General features: G+C 33.5%; 1 protein-coding gene across 1 annotated transcript in view; it reads right to left on the bottom strand.

Moving 5' to 3' along the window:
* Positions 1–841: 841 nt before the first annotated feature.
* Positions 842–19,608, bottom strand: part of LOC139426174 (cathepsin L2) — a 61,145-nt gene continuing 42,378 nt past the window's right edge. Inside the window, exons 5-8 of the mRNA XM_087153488.1 lie at positions 18,379–18,479; positions 14,371–14,537; positions 4,229–4,345; positions 842–1,544 (exon numbers count right to left, since the gene is read on the bottom strand). Coding sequence (XP_087009614.1) covers positions 1,436–1,544; positions 4,229–4,345; positions 14,371–14,537; positions 18,379–18,479 — 494 coding nt within the window. The 3' untranslated portion in view covers positions 842–1,435. The remainder of the gene's footprint in view (positions 1,545–4,228; positions 4,346–14,370; positions 14,538–18,378; positions 18,480–19,608) is intronic.

Below are 19,608 nucleotides of genomic sequence, written 5' to 3'. Positions count from 1 at the left end.
GGGGCAAATACTACGAGTCCGTGCGGAAATGAAAAAAGTGGTGGTTATATGTGTTTTGGTTTTTATTGAACACAGCTGTTCACAATTCTTTAATGAGTTATTGCTTTCACAACCATCAACTAATAAGAAACCTAAAAGTTTGTTGAACTTTAAAGTAAGACCCATCGAAGAATTGTCTAAAGGAATTCTATCTCTCATAGTCCGAGCACATCTGCCAATTCAAACCAAAATAATCTTCATAAAAGAAGTAAATCATCGACACCCAGAAAATGCCGCAGATCTTCAAAATTAAAAACATTTGGAAACAATGCCGTTAGAAGCTCTTGGATGTCTCAGGTATGCAATGTATAGCTTTGCATAGATTGTTCCGGTCCACATCACAATGAATTACAATATTAGGCGCGACCAGGTAAAATTACTAGATACCAAACATTTTCCCCGAAAATCAGGTACATTTTTTCAATTAATAATGCGCTAATGAAAATCTTTATAACCACGTACTTTCTCATCAAAAATTTAATAAAACTATTTTTATAATAAATAAATTAATTAATTTATATATAAACGGCAAATTTTAATGATTTTTTTTTTTGGAATAAAGTAAATTTTTTTAAACATTACCATGTTAGAGGAATAATGTTTCATTAAATAAACTCCCCTATATTATTTAGAATTTCCCAGATTCATCCACGAGTTTCATAACGGCCTAGTTTCTTTACATTTTACTTTTTTCCTCTCGTGTTAGTACACAATTTATTTATATATGCTTTATAAGTTGTATGTATGTTATATTTCGTTTCATTCTGTACCAACCGATTAATTTTATTTACTTTAAAAAAATAATTTCGTAGCATTTACAATATTTATCCCTTGTTTTATTTTAATTTTTATGATTGCTTCATGCAAACAAAAAAATTTCTATGTGATGTAGAATGTTGACTGAAATTTTTCTTATCTCAGGGTATTGAACAATTTTTCATAAAACGATATCTAATAATGATTTTCCCAAATGCCTTCATTTTAATAATATACCTTAAAAATTATCTTTGTTGTTTTTTTCACTGTTAATGTTTTATTTTCAAAAGTTATTTGGCGTATGATTATTTAATTTTACGAAAAGAGTCTTCTAAAAATCTCTGTACCATGATAATTTTAGTGTTTTTTATAACTCATTCCTTGTGAAATTTAATACATTAATTCAATTGACGTCTTCTTATGCATTTTATAATTGTTTTAAGTACGTAAAAACTTAGTTCTGATGGAAAGCTTTCTTATCTCAATCGAGTATGACAGAATTTTTTTGTAAGATGATATCTAATAATTGCCCTAAACTTATTTTTGTGATACGCTCTATAAAAATTTACTATTTAGGTGTACTGCCCAACTCAGAATGAGAACTTTACAAAACAAGAACATCTTTTATTAATTTTTTTTATTATCTCGCACGTAACTCTGGAATAAGGTTTTTAGAAGCAATTCCACAATGGTTGGTTCCATCTCTAACTATGTAAGCATATCCATGGTAACCCCAGTCCGGACCCCAACTGCAAAAAAAAGGACAATAAATCAAAAAGCATTAAGGTTTTCATATTACAAATGTATCTTAAGAGTTGTATTTAAATTACGTATCGTTTCAATGCAAGACTATATTGATGTACACAAGACTATATTGCAAGTACAGAAAAAGACAAAATATGAAGAAAGCGTGAAGAGGTTACTTAATTATCCCGAGTTAACTTAGCTTCATGTATTAAACATGATTCCAAAAAAACTAGAGACGAGCAAAAATTGTCGGTATGATTTGTATTACCTGATATTATCTTGTTAAAATAAAATATTCCACTTTAACTGTCTACTTGACAATTTTTGTCTAAGAGCTTTCGTTTTTGATGACAGGAGGGGATACTTGTATCCCCCGGCAATGCGGTTTCAAATAAGTTATATTGAAATGAGTTAAGCTGAAAAAAAAATTGGAAATTGCGATGGCGTGAGTAAGAGAAAATAAAATAGACAACTAAGAATCGAGGATCTACCCTGAATATTTCTCACATGCCTTTTTCTCGCTTTCATGCAATAAGAAAGCGACAGACATCTTAGCTATTTATTTTTAAACAGACCGGAATACAGAAACAAACAATAAACTGCACGAAATAATACAATTAATATCCCCTTTTGAAATCCTACATAGCTGCAGAAAAATTTAAATTCTAATAAACAGATAATGTGTTGAACATACACGATTAAAGACCAGGATGCGCATTGGATCTTGAGGCTGACAGACAGGCTCAAACAGCCGCCTCAAGACTTATCAGTGGGCACCTAATATGCCTGACCTTTGAATGCGGCCGCAAAGTCTTCCCAACGTGCACCAAGTGCCATCTGATGCCAGCCTCCCCCGATCATATCCTCGATTTCTTGGGGCTCGCTCTTGCGGATATCCGTGATAGCCCACTTCTGGTGCTTGACTTTGCTAGAGTTCACGGTCTCATGGATTTGATCTAGCTGTCGCTAGATCCTGAAGGATTGGACACAACACAACAACATACACGATTACCCTCTAACACCTTGTTAAGCAAGCAAGCATTTGCTGCAACTGCAGAGACCCATTTACTATAAAGCACATCTTGACTAATTTAAAAGTTAAAAGACGTCGTTATATTAATTGAAGTTTTCATGATACTTCATACTGAAAATCTCACTATCCCAAAGGCTTTCATTGAGCATTTCTACCTCTTGTGTCAAAAAAAATTACAACTAAACTGACTAATGAAAGCGATAACGATGCAGGTTATTTTTAAATGTGATTTTTAAAAAAGTGGAACTCTAAATTAATATCCTGAAAGTATTTCGTGAAGTATATGACATTGTTCGAAAAAATCTTGGTTGAAGTTTTAAAGTCTAATACAATCGAACCAGCTATAGTGAACACTCGGCTGTAGTGAACTTTTTCAGTGGTTTTTTTATTTCAATCCTCCAAATCTGCAGTTTTTTTTCTTAAATCCTCCAAATCTACAGTTTTTTTTCTTAAATCCTCCAACTTTAAACTTTCAGGTCTACGCAGTTCACCCTTATTTAGAAAGTCTAAAGTGCAATAAGCTCGTATTTCTATCTCCAAACATGTCTTCTGTGTTGCAGTCCATAGACTGGGAGAGCTATTTACAACTTGAAGTCCTACTACAGGAGACAGCTAGTGATACGTGTTTTAAAAAATTACGAAGAGAACTACACGAAATATATCACTCTTCTAGACTCAATCATTTTGTTAGAAAAGTTATGGTGGCCAGTCACACCAACATTAATCCCCAAATGCACTTGAAGACAATTTACCTATCACTATCTGGCTAAGGAAAACAAAGAATAAACATTTTTTCTATGGATGTTATAGAGCAATTTAATTGGTTAGTTGGTTGATTAGTTTATTTGCACAAGAGCAAAAAAATGGCTATATTGCACCATTCACTAGTTAAAAGAATCACTTTTATTTATATTGATGAATATAGTCCGATTTTTTAGAGGACATATTACTGGGTCCCAAGACATTTCACTATAGCTGGGTTTGATTTCCTACTTTATATTTTTATGCAATATTTGGTATTTTATGTTGACCCGCATTTGTAGTTTCCCTGTATCTATCGTTCGTAGTGAACGGTCCCTTGAGAAATAATCAATCGAATTCTGTACGTTTTGTTTCGGACCTTTATTAATTTATTTTTCGTTTAATTTATCTCCAGTTACTTTTTGTACTTTGATTTTCCATGACTGCTGATAACATTGCATGATGATGCATCTGGGAAAGAAAACACATGTATTTTAAGATAAATTACTTATTCCATATTCAAAAGCATCTTTGGCAACTACAAAACCGCATTCGTATACATTAACAAACGAAAACGAGTACATTAAACACATTTTGTTTATTTGCAAGGTGAAACGAATGCTTTTTAACAAATCTAAATAAGTAAGCAAAAAACTTCCAATTGAACACTGATTCAAATGAGTTTGTCGTTATTGGGTCCCATTTTCCTGAAGTGCGTCGATAATCTTTTTTTTTTTTGTCCCCTCTAACCAAATTTTATTAAACCACTATTTGATCAATTTCCTAGAAAAGTAAAATATAGTATAGCCGGCGACACGATTTTACTCAGGTGCTATTAAAAACTACATTCAACTTAACTTTGAACATTTCTGCAAATTAGGAGCAGACGTTCACATGTTACCTAAAACTTACCTGTTCTTGATAAGCCAGTAAGGAGTGTTGTTTTTTATGCCATATCCAACGATTGCTACAACGTGATTGAGATGGCCACCATATGAATGACAATCTTTATGTGTAAAAAATCCTTTACTGTTGGAAAACAAACAAATTGATCAAATAAAGAAAAAAAAACTGATTGATAAAAATATCTTTTTTTTTTTTTTCTCTTCTCGCTGGTAATTCTTAAAATTAATTAACACATTTGCTAAAAATTATTTCGTAAGCATATATCTATGTCTGTCATATCATAATGTCGAATGTGAAATTTTATTCAGATTAAAAAAGTCTTATTTAAAATTCGATTTCTTTATTCCTTAAAATGATGTAAAAATTTGTATACCTAATAATTCAAAAATATTTTGACATATTTATTTAAAATTTTTTTTGCATGGAATTATCTTTTGATAAACGAATTTTATAATTGTATGCAAAAAAAATATGTTCAATTCGCTTAAAAAATTCTCGAGACATGATGAAATACGCATTAGTTTGCAAAAAGTAAAATTAATATTGAGGGATTGATCTAAGTATTGGGACTATATTTGGTAAGAAATCCAAATGAGTAAAACAAAGGTTTTCAGAGAAAGTACGTTTTTAGATTTGATTTCGAAACATAAAATATCACTTACACCAATTAATTATCATATTTAGATAGGTAGGTTCATCAGATGCAGAAGTTGGCACGCTGCAACCGTCCTTTGCTAGACAGTTTGCCTTCTCGTTACCAAATATGTGATGGGATTCACTGGAAATGAATATCATGTTGAAGTGAGATTGTCTTATCACCTATACAGATCTATTAAGATGCTCCATTGAACTTCAGCTATCAGTCAGAATCCAGAGATTTCCATAATAATTTTCACTCAAAATGGCTTCAAGTCCCGCATCCACTGCTAGTAATTCGATTCTAGGAAAAAAAGGTACCGGAAAAAAAGGTATGGAAAAAAAGGTCCCGGGAAAAAAGGTACCTGGAAAAAAAGGTTCCGGAAATAAAAGGTCCCCGGAAGAAAAGGTCCCGGTAAAAAAAGGTATCTGTGTAGGGAAAATTCTGTAGGGGAAAATATTTGAAATGAGAAGATTAGATTGAAGAGCTTTTTACTGTTCCGTGCATGTTTTTTTTTCGTGTCGCGCGTTTTCAACTAATTAAAAAGGACCAATACTTTCCCCTCCAATCACGAATAAACATCCAACACATAAATCCTCCCAACTTCCCCGATTGGCTACTTTAAGCCTCACATTAGCAACTTCTTCACAAAATATAATTTAAAATAGAGAATAACACATTTTTCACTTTAAAAAATTATAAAAAAAAAAGTAAAACATTATTGAAAAATTTAAATAGTATCTTCCCGCTTTAAAAAATAATCAAAGAAGAATAAATAAATGAAATAAAATTTAAAAAAAAAGCGTAATACAACCAGCCCATAAGTCCCCCTCCCCATACCCTTCTCATTACCTCAATGATCTAATCTGAATTATTACAGATAAAAAGAATATTCATTGAAAAAGCGAGAAGCATTCATGCTGCCCAGAAAGCGAGAGGGGAAATATCCCTACAGATTTTCCCTATGGGGTTACCTTTTTTTTCCAGGGACCTTCTTTCCGTCTACCAGTAATTCACCATATTTGAAGTCGCAACTTTTTAACCACTGCGATTTAGATAGATTCGATCATTAGAGTAAAAGGCATTCTGAGTAGCGATTCATTCGTCACGTGTATTATGTTTACACGACATTTTTCAACTTTAAAGCTCTTTAAAAGGAACTTGTAAGATATTTTATGATTGTTTTTTAATTTGTTGTCAAATCTGGCATGTGTTCTAAGTTAACAAGAAGAAGACGGATGTTGTAAAAAAAACAGAGATTTCAATACGTGTGTTACATGTTACAATGCCATATTTGAAGTTTTTACTATATACATTTAATTTTGTGAAATATAAATGAGTGACATTAACATTTCTTTTCTATGGAGAGATAAGTTACCAAAGGTGTGCTTAGTGTTTTTTTTAAAGATTTTTTTTAAAGATTTTTTTCGTTAATTTGGAGAAATTTACTCGAGCCGCGTGTTAATAATACAGGGTTCCCACTGTCCTTGAATTTTTTTCGCTAAATTTAGCTCCTTGAATTCATCCAATACTGCCGGCGGCCCTTTTTATAAAACACCCGCGGATCTTTCTTGTTCTGTTCTTCCTGTTTTGTTCCCGAGCTCTCTCACGTGGTTTTTGGAGCCACCGTTTCTAGCCGGGCCTAGCGTCTTGGTGTCTGGCCAAGCGCGCGGAGCACAGCAGCCTATCAACGTTTCCGGGGCGTGACTCCACTTCATCTTCTGTCGCATATGCTTAGATCGTTCTTTTTTGTAATCGAAACTGGAATACTCTCGAATTTCGTAACAATTTATGCCTTGTAGTTTTCAATAAATTTGCACTTTTATCATCCACACTTGTCCTTACGTTGGCGACATTTCAAAACTTTATAAACTTTATTCGCAAAGGAACGGCTTCGTATTTGTGTTATGTAGTTTAGACTAGTTATGCCTGGGAAGTGCTATTTTAATCCCCAATGGATGGATAATCCAGCTTATAAAGAATGGATTTTATCGGTGCCCGAAATCAAGTTCAGAGCCAAGTGCCTCGAATAGAGGTGAAACCTCCAACTCGCTCAAATGGGCAATTCAGTAAGAAAAAGTATAGTAATTTATTTTGTATGTAACGAGCAATAACGAAATTACCTCTAAATTATCGGTAGGGATTTCTGTTTCTACCATTACCAACTTGAGATAAATTTGTCAGCAGGGTAATATGTTTTGAAAGTGAGTAATCGGGTATGTGCTGATTGAATAGGTACAGAAAATCCATAGAAAAAAAATCGTATTACCGGAGAGAAGCTCTAAAAATTATAAGGCTCTTCAATGCTAATTGTTCTGTAATAGATGTCTTCTGTAAAACATAATAATTCTGGAGGCGAAAGGATTCTTGCTGCCGTGCCGCTTCTGTCAGGACGACGCGTCTGTTTTTTTTTTTTTTTTTTTTTTTAACTCAAGGCCCAGGGAAGTGGTGGTAATGAATTCGGAATTCAAGAGGGAAGCGATTCCTTCAAGAGAAAGAAATCGTAATACTGAATAGTAAAAGGTTATAAAAAGCGGGTTGCTAAGAAAATAAAAACAAATAATTCAGTTTTTTCGAATTGAACGTTTTGACTACTCTCCTGAGGAAAATAGACGATGTCTTCAAAATAAATTATGCAATCCGGATACAATGTTTATTTTTATTAATTATTATTTCTTGATTCCTATGTAAGAATAGAATGATACTAAGAAGGAGAGATGCAGGTATTTTCACTATTTTAATGACCTGATTGTGCTTATAAGTTTTATAAGCACAACCAGGTTATAGTTTTATAAGACATTTCAATAGCGTTTTTCCAAACGGTCCCGAAATCCGGGATAAAATTGAAGTTATGGAAGTCCAAGCTTTCAGGATAAAAGGTCCGTTACTGTACTTCAAATTCAACATAAACTAGCAATACATAGTATAAATAAATTTTAATTCAATTAACGAATTTTTATTTAAGTAAATAATTCTATTAATAAGGTTAATATTGATATTTTGATTCTTTTTCATCATAGTTATTCTCTAGTTATTGTTTAACATACATACTTACATATTACAGTTTATTTAATTTACATAATGCAAAGTATAATTTATAAAATAAACATTTAATGACTAGCTTACTATAAAAAGGGATGTCTATTTTCTCTTTAATTTTTATAACAATAATTATTTTCAAAATGCAAGGGCGGAGGTTTTTTTTACATCATATCATGTCTTCCAGAAAAAAGTGAAGAAAAAAAATTAAGAAAGGACAGTTTGGTGCTAGCAATCTGTTGGTTATTGGTACAAAAATTGTTTTAAAAAATATGTGTTTTAAACAACTTTTTTTCCTCTGTGTTTTAAACGTTAACAACCCTGATTTATAGTATTGCCATTTAGCTAGTACAATTCAGTTTCTGTGTATTAGTTTGTGCATATTTGGTGTTTTTCAGGCAGTAAACATAGAGTACAAATTAAAACAAAAAAAGCAGTCTCATGCCCTGAGTTCTCTTTTTCCAAAGACATCAACATCTAATTCATCTGGTGTAAATACTCCTTCGTGTGCCCCAAGTGAAACAGAAACTTTAGTGTCCGAGGTAACATTGTCTTCCTATGTGGTCAAAAGGGATGTGCTAGATGCTGAAATTCTCTGGAGTCTCATGTGCAACAGTAGTAATTATTCATATAACTCCTGTGAAGGGGTTAGTACATTGTTCTCCAAAATGTTTGCTGATAGCTGTATAGCGAGACAATTTTCTTGCGGTGCCACAAAGTGCGCCTATTTGTGCTCCTTTGAATTGGCACCAAACTTCAAAGGGATTCTTATAAATGAGTTGAAGAATATTGATTGCTACACTGTGCTCTTTGATGAGACGTTAAACCAATTTCTACAATCTAAGCAGATGGACATTATGATAAGGTATATGGGAATTGATAATAAAGTTTGCACTAGGTATCTTACCTTCCAATTCATGGAACTGCAGAAAATATTTTGACCTCTTTTTATAAATGCATGGATGATGGTTTAAAGCTCTCTAAAATACTTCAATTATCCATGGATGGACCCTATGACAATTGGAAATTCTATGAGAAGCTTCAATGTGAATTAAAAGAGAAATATTCCCACCAGGTCATATCCATTGGTAGTTGTGGATTACACATAATGAATAATGCTTTCAAACATGGTGAAAATGCCACTTCATGGTATATTAATGAAATTCTTTCTTCTCTTTATTGGTTGTTTTAGGACAGCCCTGCAAGGACTTCTGACTTTTTGTCACTGCCTTCACTTAAAAAGATGCCATTAAAGTTTTGCAAATGTAGATGGCTCAAAAATATTCCTGCAGTAGAAAGATCCATTGAAATATGGTCAGATGTTGAATCGTATGTAAAATGTGTAGACAAGGGGAAGATTTCCAAAATAAGTAGCAAAAGTTATCTGACCATTAGGGAAGCTACGCAGGACAAGTTTACTGTTCTGAAGTTTAATGTTTTTTTGGCCATAGCAAAAATTATAAAACCTTTTCTAAAGACCTACCAGAGTGATGCACCTCTTTTACCATTTCTCTCTGAAGATACACTTAATACAAGCAAGAAGTTAGTTGACTTTTTTAACGTGTATAAAAAAGAAACCATGGAAAAATTTTCAAATGCTGCAAAGCTCTGCAAGTTTGATTTTTCCGATGAGGTAAATTTCAATCTAGTGAATGAGATAACCTTAGGATTTGTTGGGGACAGTTGTGTTAAGCAGCTTTTGAAAAGAAACAGTTTCCTCTCAAAAGATGCGTTTAATGTCCGCATAGAATCCAGAAGCTTTGTGACAAAACTTCTGGAGAAGCTGTTGAGTAAATGTTCAATTAATTATTGCTTAGTAAGAAATGTGTCCTGTTTCAATCCAAGAAAAATGGCACTTCAGCCTGAGACTTGTCAAAAGTCTTTAAAAAAACTTTTGATGAACTTGAATAATAAAAAAGTTGTTGTGGATAAAGAATGTGATGAACTAATTTTTCAATACAAGCATTTTATTGAAACCATTGTGACTTGCAATAAGTCTTCTTTTCAAAATTTTTCTACAAAGAATAATAGGGTAGACACCTTTTCCATAGTTTTATCAGTCAGAACAAGAAGGCTTATGATAAATTATGGAATACTAGGAAAGTGGTTTTTACTCTTTCACGTGGACAAGCATCCATTGAAAGAGGTATCACCTTTAATAAAAAAATTGAAGTTGAGAATATGATACAAGAATCATATGTTTCTCAAAGAATCATTAAAGATGTTATAAGACGTTAAGGAAACATTCTCAATGTACCCATTACTGATGATATGAGAAGTCCAGTGTCTATGGCTCGTCAAAGGTATTTAAGTAATCTGGAGGAAAAACGCAACAATGAGAAAAATGAAGAAAAGAAAGGCTATTGTAGAAGAGATGGATTTTTTGCGATCTAAGAGGGCTTACTTAGAAACTTATGTTACCCAAATGGAGAAGACATATGAAAACCGGACTGAAGAAGCTGAGAGAAAGAAAAACATTGATTTATTTATCAGATCAAATTCTATTAAAGAAGCTATTAAAAAAAATCAAGAGCTAAAAGAAATTGATAGCAAACTAACTGAAGTAACAAAAGCGTTAAACAAATGTGATTAATTTTTGTTTGCATTGCAATCATGGGTCATTCAAAAAGGTTGGACACTTTAAGTTTCAATTTAATTTCTCTATTTTTTTTATGGAGTAATTATGTAAGTTTTTATGACTAAAAAATTTTCATAGCTAAATACTTTTTTTTGTGTCAGAATCTGAATATTATTAAGTAAAGTCAGTTTCACGACCAACTATTTTAGATGGCTGCTGGACTTGAATGACATTTTGTTTTGCAAACATTTTTGTTAAAGTGCAATGTTTTATTATATCATTAAAGTGCAATGTTTTTATTATATCATTAGAGTGCAATGCATATTATGTCAAATTCAAGTACAATGATTATTACTTTTATCTCAGATTGAAGTGAAATATTTTCATTAATTAAGAATTTTTGTTAATAAAGTCATATTGTATTATTTTGTTTGCTTCTTATCTCTTAAGAGACAACACCAAATATTTCCATTGTATTGCTTCCTTTCATTACTTTATAAAATAAGTAAGCTATATATGGTTCATGAATATGTTCTTCCTAATTTTTATTTCCAGAAAGAATTGTTGCTGCATGACATTTAGAGAAGGTTGTGTAAATTATGGATGAATTAATTTTATAATTTCAGAAATGATGTTTAACAGAGGAGAGGAGGGAGTTATGGTATAGTCATGGAATATGGAATACCTAAGATTTAGCTTTGTCTCTCTCGTGCAGCCATCACGTGGAAATACCCAGGATTAAAGAAATCCCCTTTTCACCATTAACACCTCATTACCATTAGTTATAGATTGTGCTGAAAACGGTTTTGTGAATTATTATTTGAAACCAGTAGGGTTGTTTCTAAAAAAATATAAATGATAGTCCATAATACATATACTCTCTCTATATAGGCAAAGCATTTAGGTATTATATTTGAAATTAATTATTGCCACAACAAGCATTGTTGCTTCTAGTAAGACCAATAGTAACCGACCTACCCCCGAAGAAGTTTGCGGATAAGGGTTTCATCCGTTTGCACGTGAACTAAACACTACATAACTACAGAAAAGTAAAAGTACAAAATTAAGAAGTTTGAAACACATAGGAAAAATCCCAAAATCGAAAAAATAAAATAAAAATAAAACAGTATAAAATTTAAAAGTGCTTAAAACATCAAAGCAGATAAAATCAACCGACAATAAAAGTGTCAAAAATGCAGGTAAAAACATATAAAAGTAAGGTCAGGTAAAACATCAAATGGTAAAATATGAAAAACCACATTAGAAACAAATAAGACTAAAATAAGATTAATAGAATAATTAAAATACTCGGCTAAAAGTTCAAGTGTCTCCCTTTGAAGGCAAAGTGCCTCTAAGATTAAAAATGTTCTAAGGTAAACCAAAGTATCACTAAAAGGATAAACACACAAACATGACAGCAGGTAGGACAGAGGGTGCTGAAATTGACCAAGAGCAAGATTTCATTTCGAATGTCCTATGTATAATGAAGATGCCAGTTCAAGGGGAGAACAAAGTCATGGAAACGGTAAGAGCCGAGGTAAAATATTAAAAGCAGATATTTAAAACCAGAAAACCTAAAAGCCGAAAGTTTAAAAAATAAAACCAGATAAAATTAGTCGGGTGTACTCGCAGGGGCAAGCAGATCATCCAGGGTATATTTAAGAATTTCAATGATTTTCCCCCTGCAGTCAATATCAGCATAAAGTTTTTTTTCCCCAATGGCAGGCACTGATTTTGAATCTTTGCCTATACTATGCCAGAATTGTTGCTCATTTCGCGTTACCCAGTGGGCACCTGTGAACCAAAGTCACGGAGGCGAGCAACATTGCCCACGCCACAAACCCGTTTATAGGGTGGGCCACATTCACACACCAGAGGACAGCACAAAGAGAGAGAGAAACATCCATGCCCAGAGCGGGATTCGAACCCGCAGCCTATGGCTTCGCAGTCAGGCACGCTAACCGCTCGGCCACCTGGCCGGCATATCAGCATAAAGTTGATGTTGAGTATATTGGTCCCATTTTTTGCCACGGATCGTCTGGAATTTGGGACAAAATTTTATGAGATGGTCAATGTCTTGTACTCTGCCACAAAATTTACAATTTGTTCGTTTATTGAAGAATTTCTGTTGATACATTCCGAAAACCCTGTGGCCCGTTAAGAATTGGTTTAAATAGAAGTTTGACTGCAGGAGAGTTAGTGTGGGATCTTTAAAGAAATTATATGTCTGCCTGCCCTTTACTGATTCACACCAATCTACTTTCCATTTATTCATTGTGGCTTGCTTAATGTATCTAATGTTGAATGTTCTTTCCATTGGGAGCATCGTTCCCACCCAGCTGAGGCTCGTGGCCTTCTTAGCTTGCTGATCCGCCTCCTCGTTACCTTCAATTCCAATGTGTGCTTTGACCCAGTAAAGTCTAATACTTGGTGTTATATTTACTTTAATCTCTTCAATAATCTTACTTCGATTTCTTGGGACATTTAGATTTTGTAACGAGGATAGCGAATCAGTATAAATTTTCGCATCTTTGTAATTTTTGTTTTTGATGTAAATGACAGCTTGTTTAATAGCCTCCAGCTCCGCCTGGTAAATACTTGCTTCATCGTTTAATCTATTGGAGATTAGATCGATTGTAAGTCCATTTTGCTTGACGACGATAGCGTATCCTACTTTACTCTGCTTTGGTTATCTATCATTATCATCAATTTTTGATCCATCTGTGTAGATTTCGATGTTATTGTTATCTGGTTCTAGTAAAATAGAAGAAAATAATTTTTAAAATTGGTCTTGGATTAAGGTCCTTGAATTTCAATCTCATCATAGAGTGGGAACCCTGTAGTACGTTATCTGTGCAACCCTTTGTGAATATTTCAACTAAACAGTCACCGAAACATTTACGTACTTTAAATTAGCAGAAAGAGCCGTGATGGCTCAGGGAATAGAGCGTTCGCTTCCAATGAGGTGATCCGGGTTAGAATCCCAGCGATGACTGGTAAATACGAATTCCGCATCCGGCTTGCACCGACCACAGTGCTGACGTAAAATATCCTTAGTAGTAGACGAACCCTTGCCGTCAGGCTAACCGTGGGAGGTTTTCCACTCCATGTAACGTAAATACTGGTTAGTTTCATCAAAAAGTCCTCCAAGAAGGTCAATTTCTCTCAATACTTCCCTTGTCTTCTGGACTAGGTTCAAAATTACAAGGCTACGGAGTTGAAAGTCTGTAGTCGTAAACCCGAAAATTGGATCTGCTGTTCAAAGACGGTTATAAAAATAAAATAAAATGAACAGAAAAAACAAGCAAACAATTTATTTACTTTAAATTAACAGAAGAAGAAAACCATTTTATTATTACAAATAAAGAAGCTCATGGTTTAACCTTCTACTTTCCTTTTGAGAGTAAAGGAGAGCTTATTGTCGACACATTAGTTTCATCAAAATCATTTGTCAGGAAATTTTATGGCATGTCAGGAATTTTAAAAGTATATCATTTTTGTTAATTTTAATTATTTAATGATTAAGAACCTGAGAGATAGTTGTTACTTGCTATTTTATTTATGATAATAATACAATTATATAATTGCAATAAAATATATAAAGCACTAAAAGGTTTCTTTCATTCAAATTAATCTTGGTATATTAACTTTTTAAAAATATCTAATTACGTTCGAATAATTATTAAATGAATTTGAAATCGAATTCTACAACCTGAATGGAATCTGATGTGAAATTTTAGTACAAGTTAACGAGGCCTTTTTTTTATATTCTTTTTCTTTAGGTGTTTTGATTTTCTTTCTTCTACTTGATATCATCTTTGGATGATTTGACCCTTAATGAATGTTTATTTGTGTGTTTCCAAAAAAGTTTTATGAACGAAATATTATAATTACCCGTAATGGTGAGCGGTTTTTGAGACTCTTATGGAAGCAGTAACTGGTCCAAAAAGAGCAACAACTGCTTTCAAATATATTTCGTCTTTCTCTTTCAATTGATAATAGGTATTGAGCGCCGCATATCGCTTTGCTCTTGCTAAGTCCTTTTTATGGCATTTCATCGTCTGTAGAAGAAAAAAAATTTAACTTAAAAAAAGAAGAAAAAAACAATTTTACATAGTTACATCTGTAAAGTTTGTGTAATTCAACATATAACTATTATAAAAGGTGATACTGTTGTTGTTGCTAATTCCCAGTCAAACCAGATCAATAAATCCGTTGACATTCAAGAAGTCCGAAACTAAAAGGGGAGAGGAATGAATGTCGTTCCAGACCAGCCCTCAACAGTTCAAGATGTGCTCAGGTGAAGCCTGGTTTTGTTGGCATTTAGAGCAAAGAGGAAAGATATTTTGATTTGCAGAAAATGTAAGACTTTTCAGGTGTCCACTGGCCAGTAGGGATAAGCAAGTGTTGGTCTGCCTGTCACCAGGAAGAGATAGAGAGAGTCCTGGTCTCTTTGCTTTATACCAGTAGTGAGTAGGTGGAAGCAGCCAATTTTGTTTGTTCTGGGTCTTTTGCCTTGCGAAAAGTTCAAGGTCTGTAAGCTCTGAGATGGAGGGGACTGGATGGTCTAGTCCCTTCTTTGCAAGATTGTCAGCCAACTCGTTTCCGTGGATATCGACGTGGACCTCATGCTGCTGGGAAATGAGCTTTACTATTTGTAAGATCGAAAAACTGGTTTTATCTCCAATGAGGGCCCAATTTTTGAGGTGTTGAATTGAACTACGGCTGTCAGATAGTATCCAAGTATATTTCCAAAGTGCCCTTCACTCAAGATTTTCTCTAGTCCCCTGTCGATTGCAACCAGGGACTAAGTGGAAAGGTTAAACATCCGTTTTGAAGGCGGAAACGGATCGTAGATGAGGTGTTATCCAAAAGACATACATTGTCCACTTTGTCGCCAAGTCTCAGGAAGTATGGATAAGAAAGAAAGATGTCACGACCTTTAACCTCTTCCACATTACTACCCATATGAACCATGGAGGTATGAATAATGCCGTGACTAGACACCGTGAACGGAGTCTCATGAACGATACACCACTATTGGGGGAATTCTTGTCAATTAACTAGATGATGACTTTTGAGGACGACTCGTGAATGCTAGTTTTTCCCGCCACATCTTTCGAGAATTTCTATCTTGACTCACCAAATCGATGCATCATTTGGTTTTCTCCTCCAACTCGACCCTTGAAAGGAGTTTAAAGAACCTAAGAGAGTCTTATGTCGATAATAAATATTTAAAATGACTCAAAACTTCTTAAGAGGACGTCATACCACGGGAGAAATGTTTCGTTGTTGATTCTCTGTCACCTCCATGACTCATTCAAAGTATAGAAAAAGTTTGTTCAGACAAACTTAAAATAACCCATGACTGAAACGAAATTTTTAAAACATCAAAATAAAAATAAGTTCACTTCCAAATAATTTGTTTGCATTTTGCAGTTTTATTTTTTTTCTTCCAGCAATTTAAATTTCATTTCTTACTCTAGGTTTGCCAGAACTTATTTTTTCTTTCTTTTACATTTTAAATTGATAATGGAAGTGAAAGAGAATTTGAGACGAAAAGTTTCTCAGTGGTATGGCGTCCTCTTTAGTTGAAAACTGTGCAGTATCAAAAGAAGGTTATTTATTTACCATTATATCGCTCATGGGCTGCAATAGCGTCACAACTCAAAAAATAAAGTTTTGAAATAAGTGGGTTTAAAGTTTTCATTGCTAAGGAAAATGCATAAGAAATGTTTCAATTTGCTGAAACGAAGATTAGCTAGAAGTTGAATTATGAGTTGTGCTAATATTACTGCTGAAAGAATGTGTATTTTCATATTTACACCTGTTCTTAGTTCAAAACGCGTGTTCTTTTTATTTGTGCCACTAATTGCAGCCCATGAGTGATATCTGTTTGTATAGTTTAGATATATTTTTATAATGCTTTAGGGATCTCGCATTTGGCTTTGCTTTTGACGGGATAACTATATCCGATACACCATCGAGACATGTTCTGATTGATGAATTACAAATTATTTCTTCTTTTTCTTTAACTTAAAGGTTAAAATTTTTTTTATCTGTGTGTTATCCTTTATATGACTTTACAGTGTGAAACTACTTGTAGTATAGTGAATAGTACAGCCCATCCTCAAAGCGAGAATGTTGAGTTTCTGCCGGTCAGGTGATCTGCGCTCATTAAAAAAAAATACGTATGAATAATTACTAAATATTAATAAAAATTATTTCTATGCTTTAAAAACCGGTTACAAATCACTGAATAGGCACAGCAGCAGACCACACATTTTTTTAAAGGAATAATTTCTTCACTAATACTTATTCTACCCAGTTTTAACATTTTGGCTTTGCTGTGATAAATATTTTATTCTTCTTGAAAGTCCATTTTAAAAAAAATTGATAAATGAATCTGGTACTGTCCGAAATTGTTGTTTATATTTATTGATTTCTTTTGCTGTTTTTTATAAAACTTAAATACCTTTAATTTTGAATAAGATGTAAATACAAAACATATAATTATATATTACAAACAATTGCAATTATATATTACAAAATATATAATTATATATTTAAAATGTATACTTATAGTTTATTTTTAATATTTTTGAAAAATATTCGTAATTACAAATTTTCCTCTACTTTGCACTGTGCCCCAGATGTTGAGACTTGATAATATATATATACGTCAGACCTCGATATAAGGTCCCCCTAACGGACATTGCAAAAGCGACCTTATAAGCGGGGTGGCCTTTTAACCGATTCATTAGCAGTTCGTAACTAAGCAAGCAAATAGTATACATTATGATTTTTTTAATACAAACGAAAACGATCGTTCATAAATTAAATGTTTAAATCAATAAATTTTAACAGAATTAGTAAAGAATTATAGAAATTTAGATATTTAAAATGAAGCTGTTTACAAATTTCCTCAAAGTGTACGTACATACATTATATATTACCGTATTTAAAATAAATCATTTATGCAGGTCTGTCTCGTTTTTGGTTTCATTTTTCGAACAACGTTTTCTAGATTAATTTCGTATGACATTTATTGCATTGAAGGCTTTCGCTTGGGTTACAACTACAGTCTCAGGATCACTGTCATTGTCCTCACTGTGAAACAATTTCAGAAATTGTAGTTTGATCGTTGGTTGCGATGGGTAATTGCCTTGTAAAGATGTAATTGCCTCGAGATGGGTAATTGCCTTGTAAAGAAGTTAAAAAAGGCTTTTGTAAAAGAGATCCCCTCGCCTCAGATAAAAATGACTTTATAAGCGATAACGATTTTTAAAACTTGACCATATATCCGATAATCTGTAACATAGAATTTCTATTCAGTGAGCCAGGACTTAGGAAAAGTGACCTTATATGCGGGGTGACCTTATATGCGGATGACCTTATAACGAGGTCTGACTGATATATATATATATATATATATGAACACAATATGCGGTGAACTGCGCGGTGTGAGATGCTATATCAGAGAAACGACTTGCAAGGCGAGCAACAAACGCATAGAAGACATAAGAATCAAAGTGATATTCAGGAGGTACAAGTATGGTTGCGTCTTTCATCAACCGCAATTTTATCTCAAGATATGTTGGCAGATTTAATGAACATGAATGATATAAATGTATTCTCAAAAAAATAGAACAATACTGTTTATAAATAGTACAAAAATGCAGAACAAACCAGCAATAAATCGAGAAAACTTTTTATCTCCTCCCCATCCCTAGAACTAACTGGAAGGAGAGAAAGATAAAAACCCGTTTCAAAAGTCCTTCAAAGCAGAATCCTAGCTGTTTTAAGGAGCCATCATCTTCAAGGTATACTACTCAGAATCCAAGTTTTCATTCCAAAATAAATTTTCTAAGTTCTACCCTCCATTTGTGAGAATATGCTTACTTTTGCCCAATATGGATAAGCCTTTTCGCTGACTAGTCCATGATTTTCCAAGACGAATTGTAAGGCTAAAGCTGGAGTACCTCCGGAACAGCCATTATTTCCTGTGTTAGAAGCAATTTACATTAAAAAAAGCTATCAAGAGTGCGCTAATTTATAGTAAGCTAAAAAGAAAATAGTATTAGACATTTACACTTAAGTACACGCTAACTTATTACTCACTAACTTTGTTTGTTCATTATGCCAAGTTGTTCTCACCATGAAACATATTTTTGTCTAAGGTAGACGATTCAAATGCTTGTGAATCGAACGTTTTAGTGGCAGCTTTTATCCATTTACTCTATCTTTATTTGGTGACCCTACACGGTAAAAAATTTCGAGCTATGTTGCGCCAAACATTGGTGCTTTCACTAGCTCCAAACAACGAGAGAAGGTTGCACCAAAAATGGGTATTTTGAAGGGAACTAAAAGCGGAGGAAGGTTGCACCATGATTAGGTATTTTTGAGTGAGTGAGTGTATAATCTTTTTGACCCACCACTATTTTAAAAAAAATTCCTATATATAAATATAGGGCCGGGATAGCCTGGTCGGTAGGGCGCTGGGCCCATATCCAAGAGGTCATGGGTTCGATCCTCGCCGGCCGAAGACTCCCCGTCTGGTAAATGGTGACTGATGCACGTTAAATCTGTCGAGTCTCAAAGTTCTCCATGTTCCCACAACAAATCAATACCTCTGGGGGTACTGATCCAGGAGTTTCCTTGTCTTCTGGATTGGTTCAAAATTACAAGACTACGGAGTTGAACGTAAGTAGTCGTAAACCCATGAAATTGGGTCGGCTGTTCAACGACGGTTATAAAATAAAATAAAAAATATATATAAATATATAATTCTGTTTTGTTAGACTGCAGAAGCTAACTCAAAATTCAGCATAAGTTTCTGCCTGAAATTGTAATATGAATTCCATCCTCGAAAGGATTAAAAGTTGGCAGGTATGTCATAGGAACATCTGCTCCTGCACCCCAGAACCCAAGGTCAAGAAAACAGAGATCGGCACAGTAGGTCTTGACCCTCTATGGACTGTCGCGCCACTGAGTTTAGTTAAAAAATATTTATATAACTTGGAAATTATAATGATAAAATGACCACATCCAGATCACTTTGATATTTATATACATAGTCAAGATGAAATTTTTTTCATACAAAATAATTATCTTTAAAGTTAAATATGTAGA

The sequence above is a fragment of the Parasteatoda tepidariorum genome, chromosome 10 (assembly GCF_982258835.1).
Source record: "Parasteatoda tepidariorum strain Cologne lab strain chromosome 10, Ptep-v5.0, whole genome shotgun sequence".
NCBI classification, from domain to species: Eukaryota; Metazoa; Arthropoda; class Arachnida; order Araneae; family Theridiidae; genus Parasteatoda; species Parasteatoda tepidariorum.
This window is presented reverse-complemented; position numbering and strand designations above follow the sequence as displayed.